At 44.6% G+C, this 23,041-nt stretch overlaps 1 protein-coding gene across 27 annotated transcripts in view; it reads right to left on the bottom strand.

Moving 5' to 3' along the window:
• Positions 1 to 23,041, bottom strand: part of NRCAM (neuronal cell adhesion molecule) — a 272,829-nt gene that overhangs the window by 36,755 nt on the left and 213,033 nt on the right. For 18 of the 27 annotated variants that reach the window (XR_004627115.1, XM_034666192.1, XM_034666216.1 and 15 more), the window contains 12 exons: positions 21,904 to 22,035; positions 15,246 to 15,389; positions 12,943 to 13,054; positions 11,189 to 11,355; positions 10,949 to 11,096; positions 8,932 to 9,056; positions 8,460 to 8,489; positions 6,808 to 6,909; positions 3,255 to 3,452; positions 3,080 to 3,150; positions 1,276 to 1,501; positions 777 to 892 (listed from right to left, as the gene is read on the bottom strand). Coding sequence is in view for 26 of the 27 variants with exons in the window: in XM_034666192.1 (XP_034522083.1) it covers positions 777 to 892; positions 1,276 to 1,501; positions 3,080 to 3,150; positions 3,255 to 3,452; positions 6,808 to 6,909; positions 8,460 to 8,489; positions 8,932 to 9,056; positions 10,949 to 11,096; positions 11,189 to 11,355; positions 12,943 to 13,054; positions 15,246 to 15,389; positions 21,904 to 22,035 (1,571 nt within the window). In the remaining variant the exon portion in view is untranslated. The remainder of the gene's footprint in view (positions 1 to 776; positions 893 to 1,275; positions 1,502 to 3,079; positions 3,151 to 3,254; positions 3,453 to 6,807; positions 6,910 to 8,459; positions 8,490 to 8,931; positions 9,057 to 10,948; positions 11,097 to 11,188; positions 11,356 to 12,942; positions 13,055 to 15,245; positions 15,390 to 21,903; positions 22,036 to 23,041) is intronic. The other 9 variants (XM_034666208.1, XM_034666288.1, XM_034666281.1 and 6 more) reach the window with 1 other exon arrangement.

Genomic DNA, 23,041 nt, shown 5'->3' with positions numbered 1-23,041 from the left:
GGCACAGGTTTTGGAAAGGTGGGTAAGCGAAGAGTTGACCAACTTTGGCTAAAAATCCAGAATTGCTGTTTATTAAGTCTTCTTAAATTCTTCTTAGAAGTTTAAAAGCATTTTCAAGAGAAGTCAACATATATACACAATCTGGCAATACTAGAGAAAAAAAAAAAAACAACACTGAATCTGCTGCAGTGCCGACAGTGATCTCTAGGGGTCAGTGTTAACAAATCAGAGCCGTCACTTTCTCCGTGGGTGCAAAACCAGTTCTTAGCCCATCCATCGCACATCTCAACGCATGTCTTTCTGTGCTTCCCAAGAACAAAGATAAATGATGGTCATAAGAATGACCCTGTTGGGACTATATGGGTTTGAAGTACAATCTGAATGATTTTTTTAAAAATGCCTACATTATTTTCAGGACAACTTTGTGTGTTTAACACGTGTGGTCAGTATTGCTTTAAAGCTAGGTGCATTCGGTTGAATTTTAGTTTCTTAAACACTAGTTTTCCCCATTTTGTGCCTCTGTTAATTGTTTAGTTGGAAAAATTTTAGGTCACCTGTGGGGAAAATGGAGAAAATAGGTTTTGTTTGTTTTTTTCCCCCCACTTTAGATGCAGTGAGGTTTTGCTTCTGCTCTAGCTGGGGTTCCTTAGAGACATGGCCTGTCCGAGGTGATAAACCAGACGAACTCTCAAGGCCTCCGGCCAAGAGAAGTTCATCTGGCATTCACTAGGGCCTGTTCCTACGGGAAGAAAGCAAAAAAATCTCCCTTCACTTGCCCGATAGCCTTGCAGGTGTCCTCGGATACTTTTCAGAGGTACGGGGTCCCAGTGCACCTCAGCTAAGGTACTGTTCACCACATTCACACGCACGTTTCCAGGAGCCACCATTGGGACTAGGGAAAAACAGGAAAGGGGGCAGAGGCAGAAGTATCAACGTTATTTTGAATTTCATGCAAAAATGCCACTAACAATTCTGGCTTGAAGTATGACCCAGCTTTGATCTATGGATTATCAAGGATTGAGAATAGATTTTTTTGGTATCTGTTCATCTGACTTGGTGAGAATAATGTATCTTTTTAAAAAGTGATGACACGTGACATTCTGAACCTGTTTGTTACATACGTAGCAGGCTTTTTGCATTCAGGAATGTTGAGCAAAATAATTGCTGCCCCTCCCAATCCAAGCACCCCCTGGAAATGGCCTCGGCTTGCACCTTTGCTAAGTCTGTTTTGCTGGTATAAACAAAAGTATCAGTGAAATGGCGTCAAACACTTACGGTCTTCTCCAGAATGCCCCATGACCACAGCTGGCTCTGGAGCAAATCCCACGTCATTCAGGGCCTGCACTTTGATCAGGTATGGAACGAAGGTTGGCGTGCCCGAGACAATATACTTGGATACATTTGCCACCACCACGGACGTCCATTCGTCGTCGCCATCTTTCTGGCGCCAGCTCACTTTGTACTGAAGGCCCGGCCCGTTAGATTCGAAACCGTTCAAGGGCTAGAAGAAAAGCCAAATAATCAGAGCTTCTAAAACAGATCAGACCGAGCAACCTTTTCCCGGGACACCAAATTCAATTCCCAGACTTTAGGAAAATGAGCACTGAAATGCTAAAATGTGAGCTATTCACAATGTCCTCCAGGGACCTTTTATCTTTTTTTTTTTGTTTTCATTCATGATGAGATTCAAAGCTTGTTTGGGATCAACATTTCGAAGTTGTTAATTTCTATTTTAAAGTTGTAAATACCACATAAGCCTCTCAAACTCTGGCTCCAGTCAAGGAGGGGGGGTTACTCAGAGTGTTTCAGTTACATAGTTTCCTTTATATATTCCTGTTTGTGCGACAGGACATCATTGTCTATTTTACTTAGACCCAGAAGCTTGTGAACTGCTTCTTTATTAAAAAAAAAAAGTTGGCTCGTCAGGGCGCCTGGCTGGCTGTCGGAGTAACGTGCGACTCTTGATCTTGGGGTTGTGGGTTCGAGCCCCACAGTGGGTGTAGAGATTACTTAAAAATAAAATCTTAAGAAAACATTGTCTTGTCAGTCTATCCTGGTTTACACGTATGTATGTATACAAATATGTACGAGTATGTATGCATATAAGTGTGCATGCATAGGTCTATTAAAATAAGTTTTAAAATCGCACAAGTGAATATATGTTAATTTTCCAAGTCCAGAAAATACAGATAAATCAGAAAACGAGAGAGAGAGAGAGAGAGAGAAAAGCAGAGAAGAAGAAGTTGACTACTAGGAATTACTTGGTACACGTCTTCTAGATGGCTCTCTATGATGATGATAATACCAGCTAGCATTTATTGAGCATATATACGTGCTAGGCACTGTTCTAGGGGCCTTATACGTATTAACTCCTTTAATTGTGTGACGCTGGTTCTATGACTAGTCCCATCATACAAATACATAATGGTGATGTTAAGCAACCACTCACACAGTAAGTGGCAAAGTTGGGATTTGCACCCATTCATCTGGGCTCCAAGGATCAAGCTTTTAACTGCTACACAATAATGTCATTTAAAGAAAGAGATGTAGGGGCGCCTGGGTGGCGCAGTCATTAAGCGTCTGCCTTCGGCTCAGGGCGTGATCCCGGCGTTATGGGATCGAGCCCCACATCAGGCTCCTCCGCTATGAGCCTGCTTCTTCCTCTCCCACTCCCCCTGCTTGTGTTCCCTCTCTCGCTGGCTGTCTCTCTCTCTGCCAAATAAATAAATAAAATCTTTTAAAAAAAAGAAAGAGATGTAATATATATTTTTCCCCAAAATGGATGAAATGGGATTGTAATACCATTGTTTGTTTGGAGAGAGAGAAAGAGAGAGAGAGGGAGCACGCAAGCGGGGGTGGTGGTAAGGGGCAGAGGGAGAGAGAGAATCTCAAGCAGATCCGGACACGGGGCTCAATCTCACGACCCTGAAACCACGACCTGAGCTGAAATCAAGAGTCGGACGCTTAACCGACCGAACCACCCAGGCGCCCCACCACAGACACTGTTTAATAAACACAACTTTTTTTTTCTCACTCTAAGATACACCGGGGAAAGTTGAAGGCTTCATGCCAAGCTCACCTTCCAGGTAATCACCAAATTATCAGGCTCTGATCCCAGTCCTTCCACAGCCGTGGGATTTGTATCAGGTTCTGGAAGGTAAGCAGCCACAGGTGTGTAAGTGTTGGTCTTTTTTTTTTTTTAAACAGTGGAAAACTTTTCTATTTCATTTCCCATCACAGAAGCCCCGCTTTACCTGCAGCTTTGGTCAAATACTGTTCGGATGCCTCGCTGGGCAAGCTCCGCCCCAGGCTGTTCACGGCCATGACCCTGAAGGAGTAGTTCACGTAAGGTGACAGCTTCAGCTGGGCTGTGGTCTGCATTCCAGAAACCTCGGTTTGGTGGTGCCACAGTCCTGCCTCGTGCATTGCATCTTCATATTCAATGATGAATTCTGGCCATGACACACACACACACATACACACACACACAGAACCCAAGACAGTGAGGTCAGCCACCGAGGGTAGGATCGAGGACAAGGAACAGAACAAGCTAACAAGAGTAGCTGAACATGAATTATTTCACTTTCAAGAAAAAAACTGGAAGAATATTTTGATTTAAGAGTTCTATCATTATCCTCAATACTTAAGCATACCCAATAATATTTAGTATTCTTTCTTGAATATGCTGAGTTGAGTTACTTAAAACTGTATAGAAGTGGTCTCCATAACCTTAGGAAAGGTTCAATATATGAAAAGATGGTCAGGTTTTCTTTTTTTCATAACAGGAGAAATTAAAATAAATATGGTGAGATACCACTTTCCGCTACACAGACTGGCAGCAATCAAAAGTTTAACATCCTTTGTTGACCATTACACAGGCAAACAAGCATTCTCCTACTTTCTTTCTGGGAAGTGTAAATTGGCGTAACTTCTATAGAAGACAATTCAGAACATCTCACAATATTCAGCTCAGATATCCTTTGACTGAGAAACGAAACTCCTACCAATTTATTTTGAATAAATGGGCTCATACATATGCTCAGAGGCACATGAAAAAGAACCCACATCACAGCGTTGTTTGCAGCTGAAACAAGCTAATTGCAAACAACCTACACGTGCATCATCAGGACACTGATCAAATAAATTATGGTGCATCCACAAAGGGGAATATTCTGCAGCTGTAAAAACTGAAGGGGGCTACTCCATATGCCACCGAAACGGAATGATTCCTGAGCTGCACTGTTAAGTGTAAGCAGGTAGGGTATAGAACAGTGCGGAACACTTGAGTAAGAGCACAAAGATGGACTGTCATGTGCACAGATACCTATATGTGTGAATATGCATGTATTATCTCCCAGAGTATACACGCTGATAACAATGGTGGGAGTCAGAGGTAGGAGGAAGACTTACTTTTCAGTGCATGCCCTTTCGCATCTACTAAAATTTTGTGACATGTACATGTTTTACCCTGGTTAAAAAAACCAGATATTTAGATATTTATCAATTGCCTATAACGTGCCTCGTATCGTGACATGAATTACAGATACAAGATGTAGTAGCAATGCTCTGTGTTGCAGTGCTCCGAAGCTAAGTGGCTCCAGTTCACCTTTCAATCTCCATTCACTGGCTGGTGATCTCCAATCTCAGAAACTGGTGACTTGTGCATTTGTATTGGCAGCCCCTGCCACCCCTTGAACTGCACAGGTGGACAGTTCATTGACTCAGTAACTGCACCCGCTTCTCTCTGACGGCGTGACACACTGCTTACGGCCAGGAGCGATCCCGATCACGGATCATGCCGCACTTGCTTTTTACCTTTGCACACACGGCAGCATCACAATACAGAACCGCAATATCGTGCGGGAACCAGAAACTGCCCCGAGCTCGTATTTCATGTGGTGTCTGACAGATGTGACAGTGTTTTTTGAACACCAAAATTTAAAAGTCAAAAACTTAAAACATATCCCGAGGCACCCTGGTGAGTTCGCTGAGGTTCCATAGGGAACAGTTCACAGAGTTCACAGAGAACTGTGGTCCTGCCTGGTCTCCCTGCTTCCCCTCTTGTTCTTCTATAGACCATTCCCCCCTCCCTTTTTTTAAAGATTTATTTATTTACTTGAGAAAGAGAGAGAGAGATTGCACATGAGCAGGAGGGGCAGAGGGAGAGAGAATCTCAAGCAGACGCTGTGGTCAGTGTGGAGCCCAACACGGGGCTTGATCTCACAACCCTGAGATCATGACCGAAGCCGAAACCAAGAGTCTGACACTTAACCTACTGCACCACCCAGGTGCCCCTAGACCGTTTTCAATCAAATAGCCAGGGTGATCCATTAATCACTCCTCTACTCAAATCCCTTCAACGATTTCCAACCTTACAGTGGCCTACAAGGCCTGCCCGGTTCACACTCCACCCCTTCGTTGCTGCAGGAGCTCAGGAAGAGTGTGGCCTCGTGTGCACACACAGCAGATCCCTGGGGAAGGTGCAGCAGCAGGAGCCTGCTGCCAACACTCCTTGTGGCGGGTTCTCTTCTGAAGAGAGATCTGAGTAGAGCGTGTGTGCGTTCTCTCTCTCTCTATGCATAGACCATGTGTATTGCATTTTACATATGTATATACATATACAATGATATTATATGCAACAGCATACTATGTTATTATTAATTTTATTTGTGTCCTCAGCTAAAATATAAGCTCCATATGGGCATAGATTTTTGACTGTTTTGGTTTAGAACAATGCCTGGTACATAACAGGCACTCCATAAATATCTGGTGAATGAATGAGTGAATAAATGATAGAGTAGAAATGCTTTGGAATCTAATGGTATCATTTAAATATAGGTACAAAGAGTCTCCACGCATCCTAGCCAGCTAAATCGGGCTATTGTATTGAATTTAACTGGAACATTCAGCATGAATGAATGAGGGTTCTGATCAAGGACTGAAAACTCAGCTGGGAAAAGAACACCTCTAACTAACATAAGATGGAGAGAAGGTTTTTGTTGAATTTCATTGGATATATTCTGCTTTACCAGCAGGTGCAATACATCAACACACACATCACTTCAGGGTCATGTGAGGTACTCGTCAGAAAGGAATTTAGCTTTCCTGCGGCATATGCCTGAAGGTCATAATATATGATAGGCTTGTGATACCCTCTCAAGTATTTTTCAGTTTTCAAATTTCCAAGCACTTCTAGGGTCTAATTTTATGAAGCTCTTCCAGTATCCTTACGGTGGGGCCCCTCCCCTGACTTTGCTCCCTAGGCTAGTGTCCTGATGGCAAGGGGCCGACACTGGAATGTGCCTCTTTTTGCAGGGGCTGATGGGAGGAAAGAGGCCCACACTGGAAGTTAACAGACCTGCTGTCCACCCCCAGCTCTGTGACCAACTGTGGGTCTGCAAAATCACTTTACTCACCAACTGTTTCCTAACATACACACTGGCAGAAGAGTGCCTGGTCCTCCTGTCCTTTTCTCCTGCATTAATGGGCAAAATGAATAGCTTACAATGCGTCATCCTACTACGGTGGAGATTTAAGGGGATTCTGATAGGTCACATACACAAAATGAAAGTGTATTTGCTTAGTTAACATCTTTGGTATCTAAGTGGCATCCTATCCCAGAGGCTGTAACCAGAAATAACTCAGGCTCCGGAGAGAGGAGAGTGATAGATCAACGTTTTTGTTCTATTAGTAATGTAGCAGAGAATGCCAGCAAATATCTCTGTAAGGAATTTCAATTGCATGTGATAAAGTGCTTCGGAAATGGTCGTGAAATTTATCAGTGACAAAGACAAGGCTACGACATACTTGTAATTGGGCTGTTGTTGTCATTGCCTGGCGTCCACGACAGCTGAACACTTTTGTCGAGTTGATCCGTCAATTCTAAATCAAAGGGAGGATTTGGGACATCTGTAGACCAAACACACACACCACCGTTAACCATCCATCCTTATGAGGTTCTCCTTTACTTGTGATACTATTGCCGGGGGTGGGGTGGGGGAGCATCTTAAAGACACAGCACACTTAACGGTCAATGAGCATGCATGTGAAATGAAATGGGAGCCACTGAGGTTACTGGGAACACACAAGCACACCCAAGACAACCCATCAATGAGTTTGGCTTACTCCTTTTTCAAATGAAACCAAATCAGTTGTGACCAAAACCAGTGAGGTGGGCATACTTGGTTCACCAGCACTCTCAGTGTATTTTCTCATAGACATGAAGGAGCACAGACAGAAAAAATAATATTGAAGCTTCATTTCTAATAAATGAGAGATAGAGAAAATCAAATGCTGACAGACCAATACAGGCAAATATAATGTACTGCTTAAGAAGACTTCAAAGTTCTTTCTGGAATGTGTGACATTACAGATTTTGGAGCTCCTGGGGAATATTTATATTTTTAGGAGAATTCAAAGATTGATGCTATGTAAGTAGCCCTCAGCAGGCATACCTCATGCAGATGTTCAGTACGACAGTTGGGTGGGTACATGGGGACATGGGGTGTGTATTCTCAGGGGACACGAGGGTACAGACACCGGCGGGGACGAAGATGTCCCGGAAGCACGTCTGCCTCTTCTGACGGTGCGTCTGAGATCCAGAGAGGTAACGTTTCCCTCTGGGCTTTTTCCTGACCGTGCTCTTGGGAGTGATTGTGGCTCTTGGGGAACCAGAGGCCTATAAAAATATGGGCACTACTTTCCTATCAGTAAAGACACAGTAATGTTTACCAAGGGCAGCTCTCCAATAGCCTAACTAATGATACTGTGTAAAATCCAGCTGCGTTTATGCCATAAAGTTAATTTTTCTATTTACAGGTTGAATAAAGATGAGGATTCTTTAATCAGAAAGAGTTCTGGAAATAATTTCTGATTTATTTTCCAGAAAAGTTACACAACCTGGAAGTGTCCTCCTTTTGGTCCTTCTTTAGTGATTTATGTTTTTTTAATGCAATGAGTTGTTTTTGTCTAATACAAAGGTCAACTGTTCTAAACATCCATTGTTTTTCTATGTAAATTTCTGGAAAATTGAATCCCCAAACATTTATGTTTCCAAAACAACTTTTAATCAACTGAAATAAAAACCTAATTTGGGGAATGATCTTTGAAATAGGTGTTCCCCCCCGCCCCCCATTCTGGAAACTGTGGAGGGCAGCTTTTGAAAAAGCACAATGCTATTTTACCAAAGAGGGACTTTTATCAAATGAAATGACTTTATAATAACACATGAAATATTTAGCAACGAGTGGTACTACACTCAGTGGAACATTCCAGAGCTATAATGAAGAAATGATTTATGGCAGTAAATGAGCAACAGAACGCTGGACAGAGCCCTTGTCCTTAAAGCAACACAATCAATGATGTGGTAGAGAAAAGAGAGGACTTATTATTATTATTATTTTTTGCACATGTGAACTTCTTTGACGGAAAACAGAGAAAGAAGACTCATATTAGTTTACCGTAAATAGGAGCTGGAGTTGGAGTAGGAGCTAGAAAGGACATTAATATAAAGGATTTTAGTCAAAATTAGTCATGGAAAGATACAAGATAGCACAAGAAGACAAACACTGACCATGATTAAGATTCTAAAACCAAGCTGTACGCTTAGCTGTGGGACACAGCATTGATAAACATGCAGTAAAAACGTGGGGGGGGATATCCTCAATCTTAAATCAAAGTACATTATTTCTCCCGATTTTCTTATAAAAATATCACTAATATGCACAACCATCATTTTATTCCAGCGCTGTTATAATAGTATCTTTATACTGAAATTACTGCCTCAAAGGCATCTCTCAAAGAGGAAAAATACAGGTATTTAACTCCCCAACAAAACTGTGAAATTATACCAAGCAAACATATACTCTGGGCGGTTTTCCTTCCGACCTAACACAGGGCAGCCAGGGGTGCTGGGTGTGTTCTAGTTCTTACCAACAACGCTCAGCACAGCACTGGCAGAAACGTTGTCCAGAGTTGTGTTGGCCACACACGTGTAGGTCCCACCATCGTCGTCCCTTACATCAGCCACCACCAAATGTTCCTTGTCCACAGTGAACCTGCGAAGAAAACAGGTTCAGAGCAGCTGAAACGGACACCTGACCACACAGGATGGGATGCTTGCATTACTGGCATGAAAGAAATTCTGAATTTGAAACAAAGAGAGAGAGAGGACAAACATTTGCAGCTTGTTAGAGCAGAAACCCCAAAAATATGTCTCACTTTTGATCATGATGAAAGCTGGAAAACAATTAGAATGGACTAGAAGCTTGGGTGAGAAGAGATGTCAAGTCATCTGGCCCAGTGGCTTTCAAGCTCGCCTCTGGAGATTTAGATGCTTCCCTAAAGACCAGGGAGGCACCCAGAGGTGAGGTGGGGGCAGCTGCCGTAACCCTTACTAGCAGGCTCTCCTGTGGTTTCTGCTGCTAAGAAACATTTGAACACCACTCATCCAGCTCCATTTCTTTTTTTTTTTTATTAATTTTATTTTATTATATTATGTTAATCACCATACAGTACATCCCCTGATTCTGATGTAAAGTTTGACATCCAGCTCCATTTCTAACAAAGCGTGTATTTTAAAATTTTGTGCCATTTTTGCCGCATGTATAAACTCTCATGGGAGTAACTAAATACAAAGAATAGTATCGACTTTGTCACAAGAGACAGGATGACTTAGATCAGCAAGGACCACGGAGAGCTCTCTAGAGTTTACTAGCTGGCAAGAGAAATTACTCAGTAGGTAAAAAATCCATGTAAATGGGATTCGTGCATGATTTTAATGGGGATGCATTAATCATTCACTGTCTTTGCAGGGAATTTCCAAGTTAAAGCTTTAGCCACCTTCCCTCGACGGTCATTTCTTCCTATTTCCTTCTCATCTTTACGGACTCAGATTCCACAAATCAAACTGGTCAGCTGGGGGGCGCCTGGGTGGCTCCGTCGGTGAAGTGTCTGGCTTCAGCTCAGGTCAGGATCTCAGGGTCCTGGGATGGAGCCCCACACCCCACATCCGACTCCCTGCTCAGTGGGGAGCCTACTTCTCCCTCTCCTTCTGCTCCCTGCTTATTCTCTCTCACGCTCGCTCTCAAATAAATAAATAAAATCTTAAAAAAAAAACCCCAAAACCTGGTTAGCTGGAAGCACAGAATTAGATGGAAATCCTGGGTATTGAAGAAAGGCCACATAGGTGTTTTTTCGTTTTGTTTTTGTTTTTGTTTTTGTTTTGGGGGGGGTCAGTGAAGCAACACACACTGCTTAGGCACACTTGGAAGCAAACCACAGGAAACATTTCCACCAGCACACGGCATTTCTTCCACTAGGGGGCGATGTTTGTAGCCTCCGTGACAGCTAAGATTCATTGGGTCAGCTAGGTACCTATTCCTTCAAATGGAGGAAAACGGGTGTGACTTTTCTTCCATTCCAAGCTCAAGGACCACGACATGTTTAGGCTCTTTTAAATTCTTTACCTGGTTTTTTCTCCCCCCCTTCTCTTTCTACTGGCTTTAGGTGAAATCAAAAGAAAATTCCCTATCCAAATGAAAACTGGTGTCCTTTAAAATACCGACAAGGACTTAAGTGCACTCTGCTGATTAAAGCGATCACATTTCTGCTTATTTGTAGATGAAAACGTCTGTCAAGACTTCACTGTACAAGGTAGAAAACAATGGAAGTCATCCAAGGCCTAAAGGTTTTTCCCATCCTGAATTACACAGGAGACCAGCACACAAAGACAAACATTCTCAGGGTCTGATTTCAATAACTTGATACCTTTTTAGGTCCGCACGTTTTGCAGGAGGTAGAAAATGCACTTTATTTTTATTTTTTTTTTGGAGAGACCAGATCTCAGAAACTTTAAAAACACCACTGGTAAGTCACTCTACAATAAACTTTTAGTTCAGAGCATCACAAAGAGGCAGGGAAGAGAAAGGAAAGAAATGGTCTTAAATACCTTCCGTCATTGGGCAGCTCACCGTTGTCCTTCAGCCACGTGATGGTGGGGATTAAGGTGTGATCATGGTTCACTCTGCATTCGAAGGACACTGTGCCCCCTCGTTGCACGACTGCATACTCGGGCTGTTTGATGATCCTTGTTGCATCTGAAATTTAGCTATTGTTATCCATTGCCAAAGCTGAAGAATTTGCTCAAAGTCACGTAAGACCTGAAAAAACTTTGTCACCTCCGCCTTACCTTTGATTTCTAAGTGAACTTCATTCTTTGCCATTCCTAATTTATTCCTTGCAACACATGTGTAAGTTCCCGTGCTGTCCTTCTGGGCCACAGGAATTTCCAAAGAGCCATTTTTGTGGAAAACATAACTATCTTCACGAAGGGCATTACCTTTAGCTCCCTTGAACCTTCATTACAGAAATGATCACAATGGGAAGAAAAAAAATCATAATTTGAAGTCAGACATACAATGCCACGTTCGAGGTCAACACATGATGGTCTTTGTCATAGTAGCAAGTTCAGAGATGGCTGGAATGTGCACAAGACGTTTGGGATGTCATGGCTGTAAGTCGGTGGGGTCCGTGGAAGGCAGGATATAAAACTGGAAAACTTCACGAGAAGTGGTGTTTGAAGCATCAGGGTGACAATATGAAATACTTCACTTGTAATTTTCTGTATCAGATTCATATTTAATACGTTATTATCCATTCTATCTCCACATGGGTGATAAAACAGGCAAAATGACGACAGATCTTTCTGACCTCTTCTTCCTCCTGGAACATATTCGTAAGTCTATCTGCAAGCTACAAGTCTAAAGCCAACTCGATAAGAAGGTATTTGATTTGAATTCTGAACAGATTTTTGATTTGTATGAACAGAAAAATATTCAGGGAAGAAAAACAACAAAGCATGTATGTGAAGTAAGTGTCCGTTCAGCTTCCTGGTTCCTGTCAGACAGAAGGGGGGATGGATAAAACCGGCGAGACAACATCACCCTAAGCTAAATGGGAACCTCGTGACCTCACTAGGACGCCATCTGCCCAAGCACCGTGCTTCTCCTCTCTGCGGCTAAGGTGGAGACCTGGGGAGACTGTCCTTAATCCTACACCTGGCTTTGCTCTCGCATCGGCCGGGGGAGCCTGGCTCTGTGTCTGGTCCCTGATGGGCGATCAGTCACTGAATGTTCTAATCTTTTCTCACTCCTTCCTTCAGAGCTGCTGCCCATTTTCGCCTTGCACCTCCCAGCTCAGGCTTAAAGTAAGCAAGCGGCGCCATCCCGAGTGGCACACGACGGGGGATGGTTTGATGTGAGGAGTGAAAAGACATGAGCAAGCCTGGCTGGGTCCAAGTCGGGAAGCTCAGGTGGAAGAGGTCCCAACAATGAACGTGGGGGAGCAAAGGCTGGTTTTGAGCTTACAGAACCTCTCCCCAACCCCAATGGATTCTTTCTTTTTTTTTTTTTTTTAAAGATTTTATTTATTTATTTGACAGAGAGAGAGACAGCCAGCAAGAGAAGGAACACAAGCAGGGGGAGTGGGAGAGGAAGAAGCAGGCTCATAGCGGAGGAGCCTGATGTGGGGCTCAATCCCAGAACCTTGGGATCATGCCCTGAGCTGAAGGCAGACGCTTAACGACTGAGCCACCCAGGCGCCCCCCAAAGGATTCTTTCTTATCAAGGAAAGGCCCCCTGCCAGTCCCCAGGCACCATTCCTTGTGAAGTCCCAGGTGATGCCATGGCATGGTAACATATTACCATACCTTAAACTTTCAACACATATACTTCCATACATCTCTGTGCCTGACACAGCATGCTGCTGAACAGATTAAATGTGGAAGTATTTAGCACCGAGCAAGGACCTCTTTACAAATGAATTTAATAATTTTAGTATGATGGAGGTTGCACTGTCTTCTGAATAAATAAAAACCCAACGCACAGAGAAATCTGAAGGCTTTAGCAAATGTAAATATTAAAGACAAACAGAGCCATTACTCACCACTCAATGGTCGGCAGGGGAGACCCGAAGAAGGCACAGTCCAGCAAAGCAGGCCTGTCTGCAATGACCTGATAGAGTGTATTTGCAGCTGTAAGGATTCGTGGTGGCTCGGCTAACAAAAACAGTTTAAAAAGGTAAAGTAAATATTAAAATAAAACGAACATTTTGGCCCACCGTGTATTTTACTGCATGAAGGCCGTCCAAGGTTACAGTAAGGCATAACCACTATGTCTCCCCTCTCATGGTCTCTACCAGGTACGACACCACCAGCCCCTCAAGGTGGAGAAATACAGGTTTTCTCCTTCTGCCTCACAACCCACCTCTCATCTTGCTCGGGCACGGTATCTTAATGATTTATTTATCTCTATGTCCTACAACCGTGTGAGGTCCTTGCTGGCAGGAATGGGACTTTTATTGTTTTCTTCCCAGAAACTAGGTCAGTATCTGGCACAAAAATAATGGCCGAGTACATCTTTGTTAAGTGACTGGCCCATCCTAACCCCGGGGTTATGGGGCGGGGGGGTGAGGGGGTAAGAGTGGTGACAAGACAAGGACACAGCTGGCAGGAAAGCGCAGAGTGCGGACGACTGAAACACAGAACCAGAAGTCAAAACTGCTTCCTAAACACCCACCAACACTCTGCGCGTCAGTCACTGGCCTCCATTTCGAGCATGAAGGCGACATGTCAAGGACTGGTTGCCTTCCTGACTTTAATTTCATTTGAAAGGGAGCCTTCTACACTTGAAGAGTTGAAACAGAATTCCCTGGCACCATGACAACAAGTCTCACATACAATTTTAATAAATCTGATGTATCGTGGTTGTGTCCAGCATGAGAAACGGGTGTTCACATACACCAACCACTTCATGCAGAGGACCCGAATTAACATTTCTACGAAGAAGACACACAGGCGGCCAGCAGACACATGAAACGATGCCCGACAGCACTCATCATCAGGGAAATGCAAGTCAAAACCACAATGAGATACCACCTCCCGCCTGTTAGAATGGCTAAAATCAAGAAGACAAGAAACAACAGGTCTTGGGGAGGATGTAGAGAAAAAGGAACCCTCGTGACCTGTCGGTGGGAATGCAAACTGGTGCAGCCACTGTGGAAAACAGTAGAGAGGTTCCTCAAAAACTTAAAAATAGAAATATCATATGACCCAATAATTCCACTATTGGGTATTTATCCTGGGAAACAAAAACACTAACTCAAAAAGACATACCCACCCCTGTGTTTATGGCAGCATTGTTTACAATAGCCAAGACATGCAAGCAACCTAAGTGTCCATCGACAAAATAAGGAAAATGCGTTCTCTGTGTGTGTGTGTTTGTGATATGACAGCTATAAAAAGGATGAGACTGTGCCATTTCAGGCAACATAGATGAAGCTAGATAGTATTATGATAAGTGAAATTAGACCGAGAAAGACAAAATCCAAACGATTCCACTCATATCGTATACATGGAACTTAAAAAAAAAAAAGAATAAACAAACAAAAAGCAGGGTAGGAACTATAAATAATGATGGTTGCCAGAGGGGAGGGAGGTCGGGAGTTGGGCAAAATGGGTGGAGGGGAGCAGGAAAGACATGGAACAGCTAAGTCCCGGGAATAAAAGCAGAGCATAGGGAATGCCGGCAATGACACTGTAATCGTGTTGTATCAGGATAGACGGCAGTTACGCTTGCCGAGAATATAAGCATCACGTAGACACTTGTCAGATCACCGAGTCGTACACCTGAAATTCATGTAACATTGTGTGTCAACCACACTCAAAAAACCCAAAACAAAACACCAAACATCTCAGAAGACGTTTGAGTCTACCATAGTGTTCTGAATGTATTATTAAGAATTAATAAATGAACGCACATCTGAGAAGAATGAAGTCCAAACATCATGACGAATGATTTCTGTTTTAAAAATCAGAATCACAAGATTGTGGTTGAACTTACCAGTTTCTAGGGACGGAATGGCAGTAACGTTCGGTTACTAATAGCAGATGAATGCTATTTTCCTTTTGAGGGTTTGACACGTAGCCTAACCATATGTGGAGGGAGCAGCCTATTTGATTATATCTACAATGAACAATTTACCACTGTAAAAATTGCATCGCAAAGGAACACAAAGGCCAGAGCACCAAGCCCTTTAGGGCAAGGTCTGTATCTTACCCACCTTCCTCTATCCCAGGCAGCTCCAAGTCCTCTGTGCCTTGCACACAGCGGATGCTCACGACATTTTTGCTGAGAACGACAGCAGTCGTTAACTGAACTTGCCATGTCTTTAATAAAGGGAGCGCTTACCCAGCACATTCACAAATGCGTTTGCCAGTAAATATCCATATTCGTTAGAGGCGTTGCACTGATAAACCACACTTGATCTTTCTTGAACGCTCGAAAAAATGATGGTATCGCCATCTATTTTTCTGCTGGGGTCATCAGGAGCAACTGTTCGGGTGTAAAAAAAAAAAAGCATCTATTCATTCCTCTGCTTAGAAGATGGTGAGGTCTACATTCCAGTAAGTAGAACAGAAACACATGCTGATTGAGGCATACGCAGTAAGAAGGAGGAGACTGAGAACCCGGGCAGAAATCATAATTTTCCCTCCTCTGACATTGGTTATTACTTCTCAGCACATTATGCTCGATGTTCATTCAGTTCCAAGTGGATTGACTGTCACACTGAATATTATTTCGAGAGATCCAGGGGGGAAAAGCACAAGGTAGGTGGAAACAGGAATACACATTCGGGAAAGCACTGCCTGTTCGCAAAGAACTCTGGTTCTTCATGAAGAGGTGAGTTAATTATCGAGAGCAGACGGCACACGCTAGTCAAAAATAGAGAAACCCTCTCGCTCAACCAAACCTGTGTCCTTAATGAGCCTCTTGTTGAAATAAACAGATAAGTAAGTACGTAAAGACATATATGGGGCCAAGCATCAAATGTGAAAATATTTATTTTCTTGTATCAGGAATTTCTGAGGCTGAGGCAGAAACAAATCATGTGAAATTATGTGTTTTTCAGCTAAATCTCTCAAGTACATAAAAAAAAAAAAATGTCAGGACCAGGACTCATCCTTACCGAAGTGGAATGGAACAGGGCGAGTAACATGATACGTAAGAATTTAGTCCAGGTCATGCCCGGCAGCGTGGAAGTGCCTTGTTCCTGGAGATAAATTCCTGTCTGTGCTAAACTTCAGGCTGTGACCTTACGTTGCTTTAAAAGCACACTCAAAGGGGTGAGAGATATCCGCCTCAGCATGAGGATCAAACTCAGCGCCCCGTAACAGTACCCTTTCCCTGAAATCTCCTCTTGCAACTCGACCCACTGAAGAATGCTTTGCTTCCATTCCAAACACTGTACTTTTCTCTCTTAATGACAGGAAAGGGAGGCACATCGAAGACATGGCTATCACTGCATTTAGATGCCTTCATCCCTTGCAAATCTCAATTATTTGGTTCATCTGCGGTTTTAACTCACTTTAATGCAAGTAAACCAAACTATAGTCACTCAGTCTTGTTTCAGTACAAGGATCCAGAGCCGCGTGCCCACTCATGCTCTCTTCAGCTGCTGTAACAAGTTCCAAAATTAGTGGCTTCTAACCACATAAATTTACCACCCGACAGTTCTGTATGTGGTTGACACTCGGATTGCAATCAATAGCTACTTTATAATGTCACCTTAGATACTCCAGCTAGTTCGTCTAGTGGTAGGGGTATCCCAGGGTCCTTTGGGTCAGCGGCTTAGCTCTCTGCTGTTTAGGACTCCAAACATTTCAAAATGCCAAAAGATAGATACAAGTTCTGATTCCTTTAATAGGGTGAAGATTTCATCAGTACATGACCACAGAGGACAGAGATGTCACATGCCTGGGAAGGGAACCACAGCTGCAGCAGACAGCCAGGTACCCCGAGAGTGCAGTATACCCGGAAGCCACCCACATTCCTTGTCCCAGACCCCAAGTCTAGGATCCCTGGGGCCTTTCTGACTTACCTGCCTGCAGTGATGTCCGTCCAAGCAAGGCTGATGGAACAGAGCAGGGCTTCTATAATCTCTTTCTCTGTCAGTTATTCTCAGCAGTTTGGGGCTGCTTTGGGGGACTCTCGGTGCCCACAATTCTGGCTGCACCTCCACAGACATGCCAGGCAGTGGGAAGGAGGGAGGGAGTGAGTGCAGTGCCCGGGCAGAGGGCTAGCCTGGATCTCTCTGGATGTGTGAGGACAGTTCCTCACATTCCTTGAGTATGCGGAGCTCTTAAAAGTGGCACCCCGACGTGCGGTTTAATGGGTATAGAGCTCTGGGTTTGCAAGATGAGAAAGTTCTGGAGATCTGTTCAACTCTAAAATGAATATACTTAACACTGCTGAACGATACACTCAAAAATGAGTAAGATGGTAAATTTTATGTTATGTTTTTTAGCTACAATAAAAATACATCACCATGAACTTGAAAGACCAGCTCAACTAACGAGGCCAGTTGGACAATCTTCCCTCAGTGGGGACTCATGAATCAAAACATAAACCCTTTTAAGGAGCTTTTATGTAGCCCACCCTTGCATTTTTCCTTGCTATCAACTCTTTTTAATGTTATTCTTTACCTGAAAGGCATCAGACTCGGTCTTATTGCTACTTAAGGGAGCAGTCTTCAAATATTTATTTTTTACAAGGTGTTTAGGAATAAAACAAACCCTTTAGATAAGAGTGGTAAATAAGCTAATATCTCTCCATGGGAGTTTGGGCTACATTTTCCTTAAGCACTTTAACTAAAGAAACACAAACAATCCCGGGCACCCACAGTGACATATGGAGCCTCAGCTGGGATTGGACAAAGACGAAAATCACTAGTGTAGAGCGCTGGAAGCCCTTGGATTCTGTGTGCTGGCTACCGGGTAGGAGTAACTCTCCAGCAACCCAACCCCAGGTATCCAAAGGAATAATGATCACTTCTGAGGATAAGCAACTTTGTTTGCTATAAATGAACAACGGAAAAAGAAATCTGAGCATGGAGTCATCATATACAATTTAAAGCTCCAAAGATAAGGTTCAGACTGGGGTGATATAGCCTTCCGACAAGACATTCTTTTATTCTAACTGTCCTGACACAGCTGGCCAGATCTAGAAATGCTTCCCACATTTAGATAATGAGAATAATAATGAGTGCCACCTTCCATGTATAGAGCGTTATGCATTTAAAAGACATTTTTATATTTATTGCATAATTTTATTTCATAAAGAACTTTGTGCAATGGATTTTTTTTGGGGGGGGTGCAATGGATTAACTAGAAAGTGTGTGCAGTGAGGAGAAGAGAAACCAGAGACTGGAGCACACAATGCTTTACCATGAGATTAACGCTCAGATTTTCTGAGGCAGTCCACTTTATAAACATCTCCTTGAAATCTGAACATTTGGCCACGGTGCGGAACACATCTCTGGGTGCAGAGATGAGTTTTCCTTCATCTACTTATTCCACCCATAAGGGGATACCCATGGAGCCCTCTGCTTTGGAGAAAACGCACAAGGAAGGGCCTTGGTGGAATCTTGGGACTATCCTGGACCATGCCCCCATTCCCCCGCTCAGAGACGCAGCTGTTCCCTGACCCTCGCCCTCGCCCTCAGCGGCTGGCCCCCTCGAGGTTTCTGCAGTTTCTTATGGGAAGGTGTGGTGGCCACATGGCCGGTGCTCCCAGCTAACTTCTGGGGTCTCCATGAGGCCCCCTTGAAGGTTAGGAACCCTTGCCATGCCAACCCCATCCCCCACGTCCTGCGGCAGACTGTGCCATCCCTCGCCCAGCTTGCCTCTCTGCCATCCCCCACCGCTCCGTTGCTGCTGGATGCATTTGTGGGGGGCACAGCTCCATGAGCCCGTCTCCCGTGTCTAGAGTGGCCCCCAAACCTCAAAGGCAATTCGGTTTCGGGGTCTCCAGATTCACAGGCTAAATATCAAACAGGATGGAAAGGGGAGAGGCACAAAGCTCTTCAAACTTCTACCGATTTTTGGACCATTTTCTTCCACATTTACTCCTCGTGCTGGAGCAGGGGAGGTCAGCACAAGGGGACACAGGGAGGGTTCACTTGGAACTCAGCTAGTCAAGGCTCACCAGGGCCTGTAGGTAGATCAGCTGCTGGGGGTAGGGGCGGGGAACGGGCTGGTCCTGCAGGACCACTGTGCAGAGAGCTACGAGGGTCCCCACCAGCTGCCACAAGCCCATCACCTTTAGTGATGAGATTCCACACATGAACCCATGAACGCGGAGCCTGGCCACCAGACGTGCAGGAAGCCACCATTCACAGACACTTCACAGCACCTTGGTATAAACATGTGGTGCTTACTGCGGGCCCCGGCCCTGGCTTTGCGGCCACGCTGCATGGGGGTTTCTCTCCTTGCCTGTGGACCAGAGGGACACCGGAAGTCGAGGGAGCCTGGCTCTGTAGGCCCTGTCGCATGCTGACCCCACCATTGCTCGGCGGCTTGTTGTCCCTCCAGTGGGCACACTTTTGGGATGGAAGAAATGAACAAATTTGAAACTGGATTTGGGAGATTTTGTTCTAACTTTCTGCTCAGGACCTAATCAGATGATTTGGGGTTACAGCAGAAGGGCCTAACCTGTATTCCAGGACTGCTGTCCTGCGCCTCCTCCCTCCCAGGCAGGCCTTTCCCAGCCGATCCTGCCCCCAGATATTTCATTTAAAGGGGAGTGTCTATGAGTGCCTTTCCAAGCCCTTAATATAACCGGAGTGACAAGGCTCCCTGAGAGGCACCACCTGTGCCCGGTTTGGATGGGTCATGAGCCGAGTGAATCAAGACCAAAGATCGGCTTCATCATCTCATCTCCCCATCTTCTTGTGTCGCTGACCCACCTATGCCTCAGTTTCCCCCACTTCAGGCTGCATTCTGGCCTCGGAGCCCAGGGGGTTTATTTTTGCAACCTTCCCTGGCTCTGGGGTTTTCCCGCTGGGGGGCAGAGATGTGCGGCCCCTCCCATTGGTCAGTCCCACGGAGGCCAGATCTCTGGTGTGTGGTTAACCCTCCCTAAAGGGCACGGAACCTCCAGAGCGGCAAACCATGGGGCCGTGGTGCTGAACTCGCTCCAGCTTTTCCTGCCAGTCCGTACACGTCCCTGGGAAAATCAGCCAGCGCACCATACAACTTCTTCTTTAGGTCTTGGCCGTATTCCTCTTTTCTCTGTTTCCACTTACAGCAACAGCTTCCCAGTGCACAACCACAAAGAACTCTCTGCACTTCTTCCCGATCCCGATCCTGGTTAAAATTGGGAGCGGAAATACCCAAGCCCCAACTGCTGGTCTCTTTGGAATCTGTATTCTCCCAGGAACATACTTCCTTTTGCCGTAAACACAGACTGTGTTTTAGAGGATCGGATAACTACTTCGTAGTGTGACACAGACAAATTCCTAATCAAATTCGTGGACCGGGGAGCTCTTCCTTGCTCTAGACCTGCCATTGTAAGACCCGGATGGTGAGGCACGGGGACGAGCCACTGAAATCTGCCAGCCGTTCTCAGATGCATCCTAGGGTGAAGACTATTTCAGAAAAGCCAGTTGAATGGACCTTTTGGTTACGTAGAAGTAGAACAATTTTTGATCCTGGCTTGCAGGCAATGAGGGGCGCAGCTGCTCTGCTTCATAAGCTTGAGGGCTGCCTTTACTGTGAGTCAGGAATATCTTTGCTGGGGCGCCTGGGGGGCACGGCGGTTAAGCGGCTGCCTTCGGCTCAGGGCGTGATCCCGGCGTTATGGGATCGAGCCCCACATCGGGCTCCTCAGCTATGAGCCTGCTTCTTCCTCTCCCACTCCCCCTGCTTGTGTTCCCTCTCTCACTGGCTGTCTCTATCTCTATCGAATAAATAAATAAAAATCTTAAAAAGAAAAGAATATCTTTGCTAATTATTATGTTATTGGCTGGAGGGTGAGCCTGAGTCTAGGTTTGAAAGGAAAGCCGATATTTTTTCTCTCTCTCTGGGTCTAAGAGAAGGTGGGAACTCCAAGAAGGGGAAAATGTGCAGAGATTCTCCTGCAAGCAGCAGCGGGTGGTGGGTGAGGCTGGAGCAAAAAGAGAGCTGGGGGGCTCTCTCTCTTAGGAATCTGGGAGCAGGGAGGGACACTATCCGGTTTTAGGTTTGTTTTGTTTTGCCATAATCCTCAAGCCTTCCACTATCCTCAAGCCTTTAACCAGGTTTTGTAAAGCTGGTCTTTGCTGTGATTTAGGAGATAATGCACGGGCCGGGGGCCACACTTCAGGGGACCGCTCTGGGCAGCGTGGCGGCAGGCTGGAGAAGCTGGCTGAGAGGGAGAGCCACGAGGGGTCCAGGGAAGGCGGCTGAAGAGGTGGCCCGTAGCAGCCAGGCCTGGCTCAGCACTGCTCAAGGTGAGCTCGGCATACCTGGGGAGGGAAGACTATCAAACACCGAGGGTCCTACATGTAATCACGGTCAGAGGCTGTGGCATTAAATGGTTCTCTGAAGACCAGAGAACTTGGGAACATCTGGGCTGTGCTTAGGAATGAAAACTCTTTAAGTGACCACAGCAGTGTCTCTTATTTTCGTCACAGCCACCGGCTCTATCCCTAGCCTCCCCCATGTGTCTCCTCTGACTCCTGTGATGTTTCCATAAACCGCTTGACATTTGGAACAAAGAAGATCATCTGAACTCTCCAGGAATGTTTCTTTCTGACCCTGTCATTCTTCCTAGGATCCAGGTAAAAAGACCAGAAATATTGCCAAGTCCTAATAACACACACCATTACGTTAAGGGCACAGACTATTCCATCATAAGGTATATCTAAAGGTGATAAAATAAACATCCAACGGTAATTTGGTGCCTCTTTTTAACTTACACGTGGCTTCCTTCCTCACCACCAGTGATTTTATCTCCATCGGTTCCCTGCTGAGAGGTAGCTATGCTCTGAAAATAGATTGCAACCGCGGAGCCTGTCAAGGAAACTTACTTTCTATTGGGACTCCGTTGGATAACCAGCTAATTCTGGGCTTGGGGTTGCCATTAGCTCTGCAGATCAGCCTCCCGTCCTCTCCTGGGGACAGTACCAGGTTTTGAGGTGCCATGATCCAGTATGGAGCCGCTTTATGAACGAAAGAAAAAAAACCCACAAACATTTGAACCATACAAGTATTCTAGCAAATTTAGTATACTGAACTATTTTAATAATCAAAATAAATATTTTGCAAAACATTTGTCAGCCTCCTTTTTTTAAAGAGGGAACAGATTTATAAGTGATGCCTCAAACACTTCAGGTTTTCAAAAGAATGTTGAAAGAGATTCACAGGCAACTATGTATTATTTGTAGAGCTTTGTGATACAAAGACCATCTCGCTTTACGTTAAATTAATCAGACGGTAAAAAGGTAACAGATTTCATTAAGGTTGTAGAGCAATTTATAGGTACAGATAGGGCTAAGAAACACGAATTTAAATTCTAAGCTGTGTAAATACACATAATTATAAAACCGGGAAGGAAGTTAAAAAACTTTGCATTTTTGGGAAGTTGTGAAGTTAGTATAGAGAACTCCCATGAGCCCTGCACCCAGCTTTCTCTAACATTCCCTTACATCACGATAGTACCGTTATCAAAACAAGAAATTAACACTGGTTCAACACCATTAGCTAAACTACACCTCAACAGGATTTCCCCAGTTCTACTAATGCCTTCTTTCCGTCCCGGGACCCTGTCCTGGATACCACATCGTGTTTACTTGTCTCCTCGCTAGTTTCTTCCAATCTGACAGTTTCTTGGTCTTTCCTTGTCTTTCATGACCTAGGTACTTTTAAAGAGTACTGATCGGTTATTCCATAGAATGTCTTTCAGCTTGGGTTTGTCTGGTGTTTTCTAATGATTACACTGAGGTTTTGGGTGATGGATCCCTCTTACTGCATCATTTCAGGGGGTACGTGCTACGAATATGACTTATTACTACTTACGCAAATCTTGAGCACATGGTTAGGGTGATCTCTGCCAGGTTTCTCTGTAAAGTTGCTGTTTACCTGCTTTCCATAATCTATTCATTAGAAGTGAGTCACTAAGTCCAGCCCACACTCAAGGGTAGGGAAACTCAGCTCCATCTCCTTCCC

Source organism: Ailuropoda melanoleuca, chromosome 1, assembly GCF_002007445.2.
Source record: "Ailuropoda melanoleuca isolate Jingjing chromosome 1, ASM200744v2, whole genome shotgun sequence".
NCBI classification, from domain to species: Eukaryota; Metazoa; Chordata; class Mammalia; order Carnivora; family Ursidae; genus Ailuropoda; species Ailuropoda melanoleuca.
Note: the sequence above shows the minus strand (reverse complement) of the source record. Positions and strands in the feature narration are given on the sequence as shown.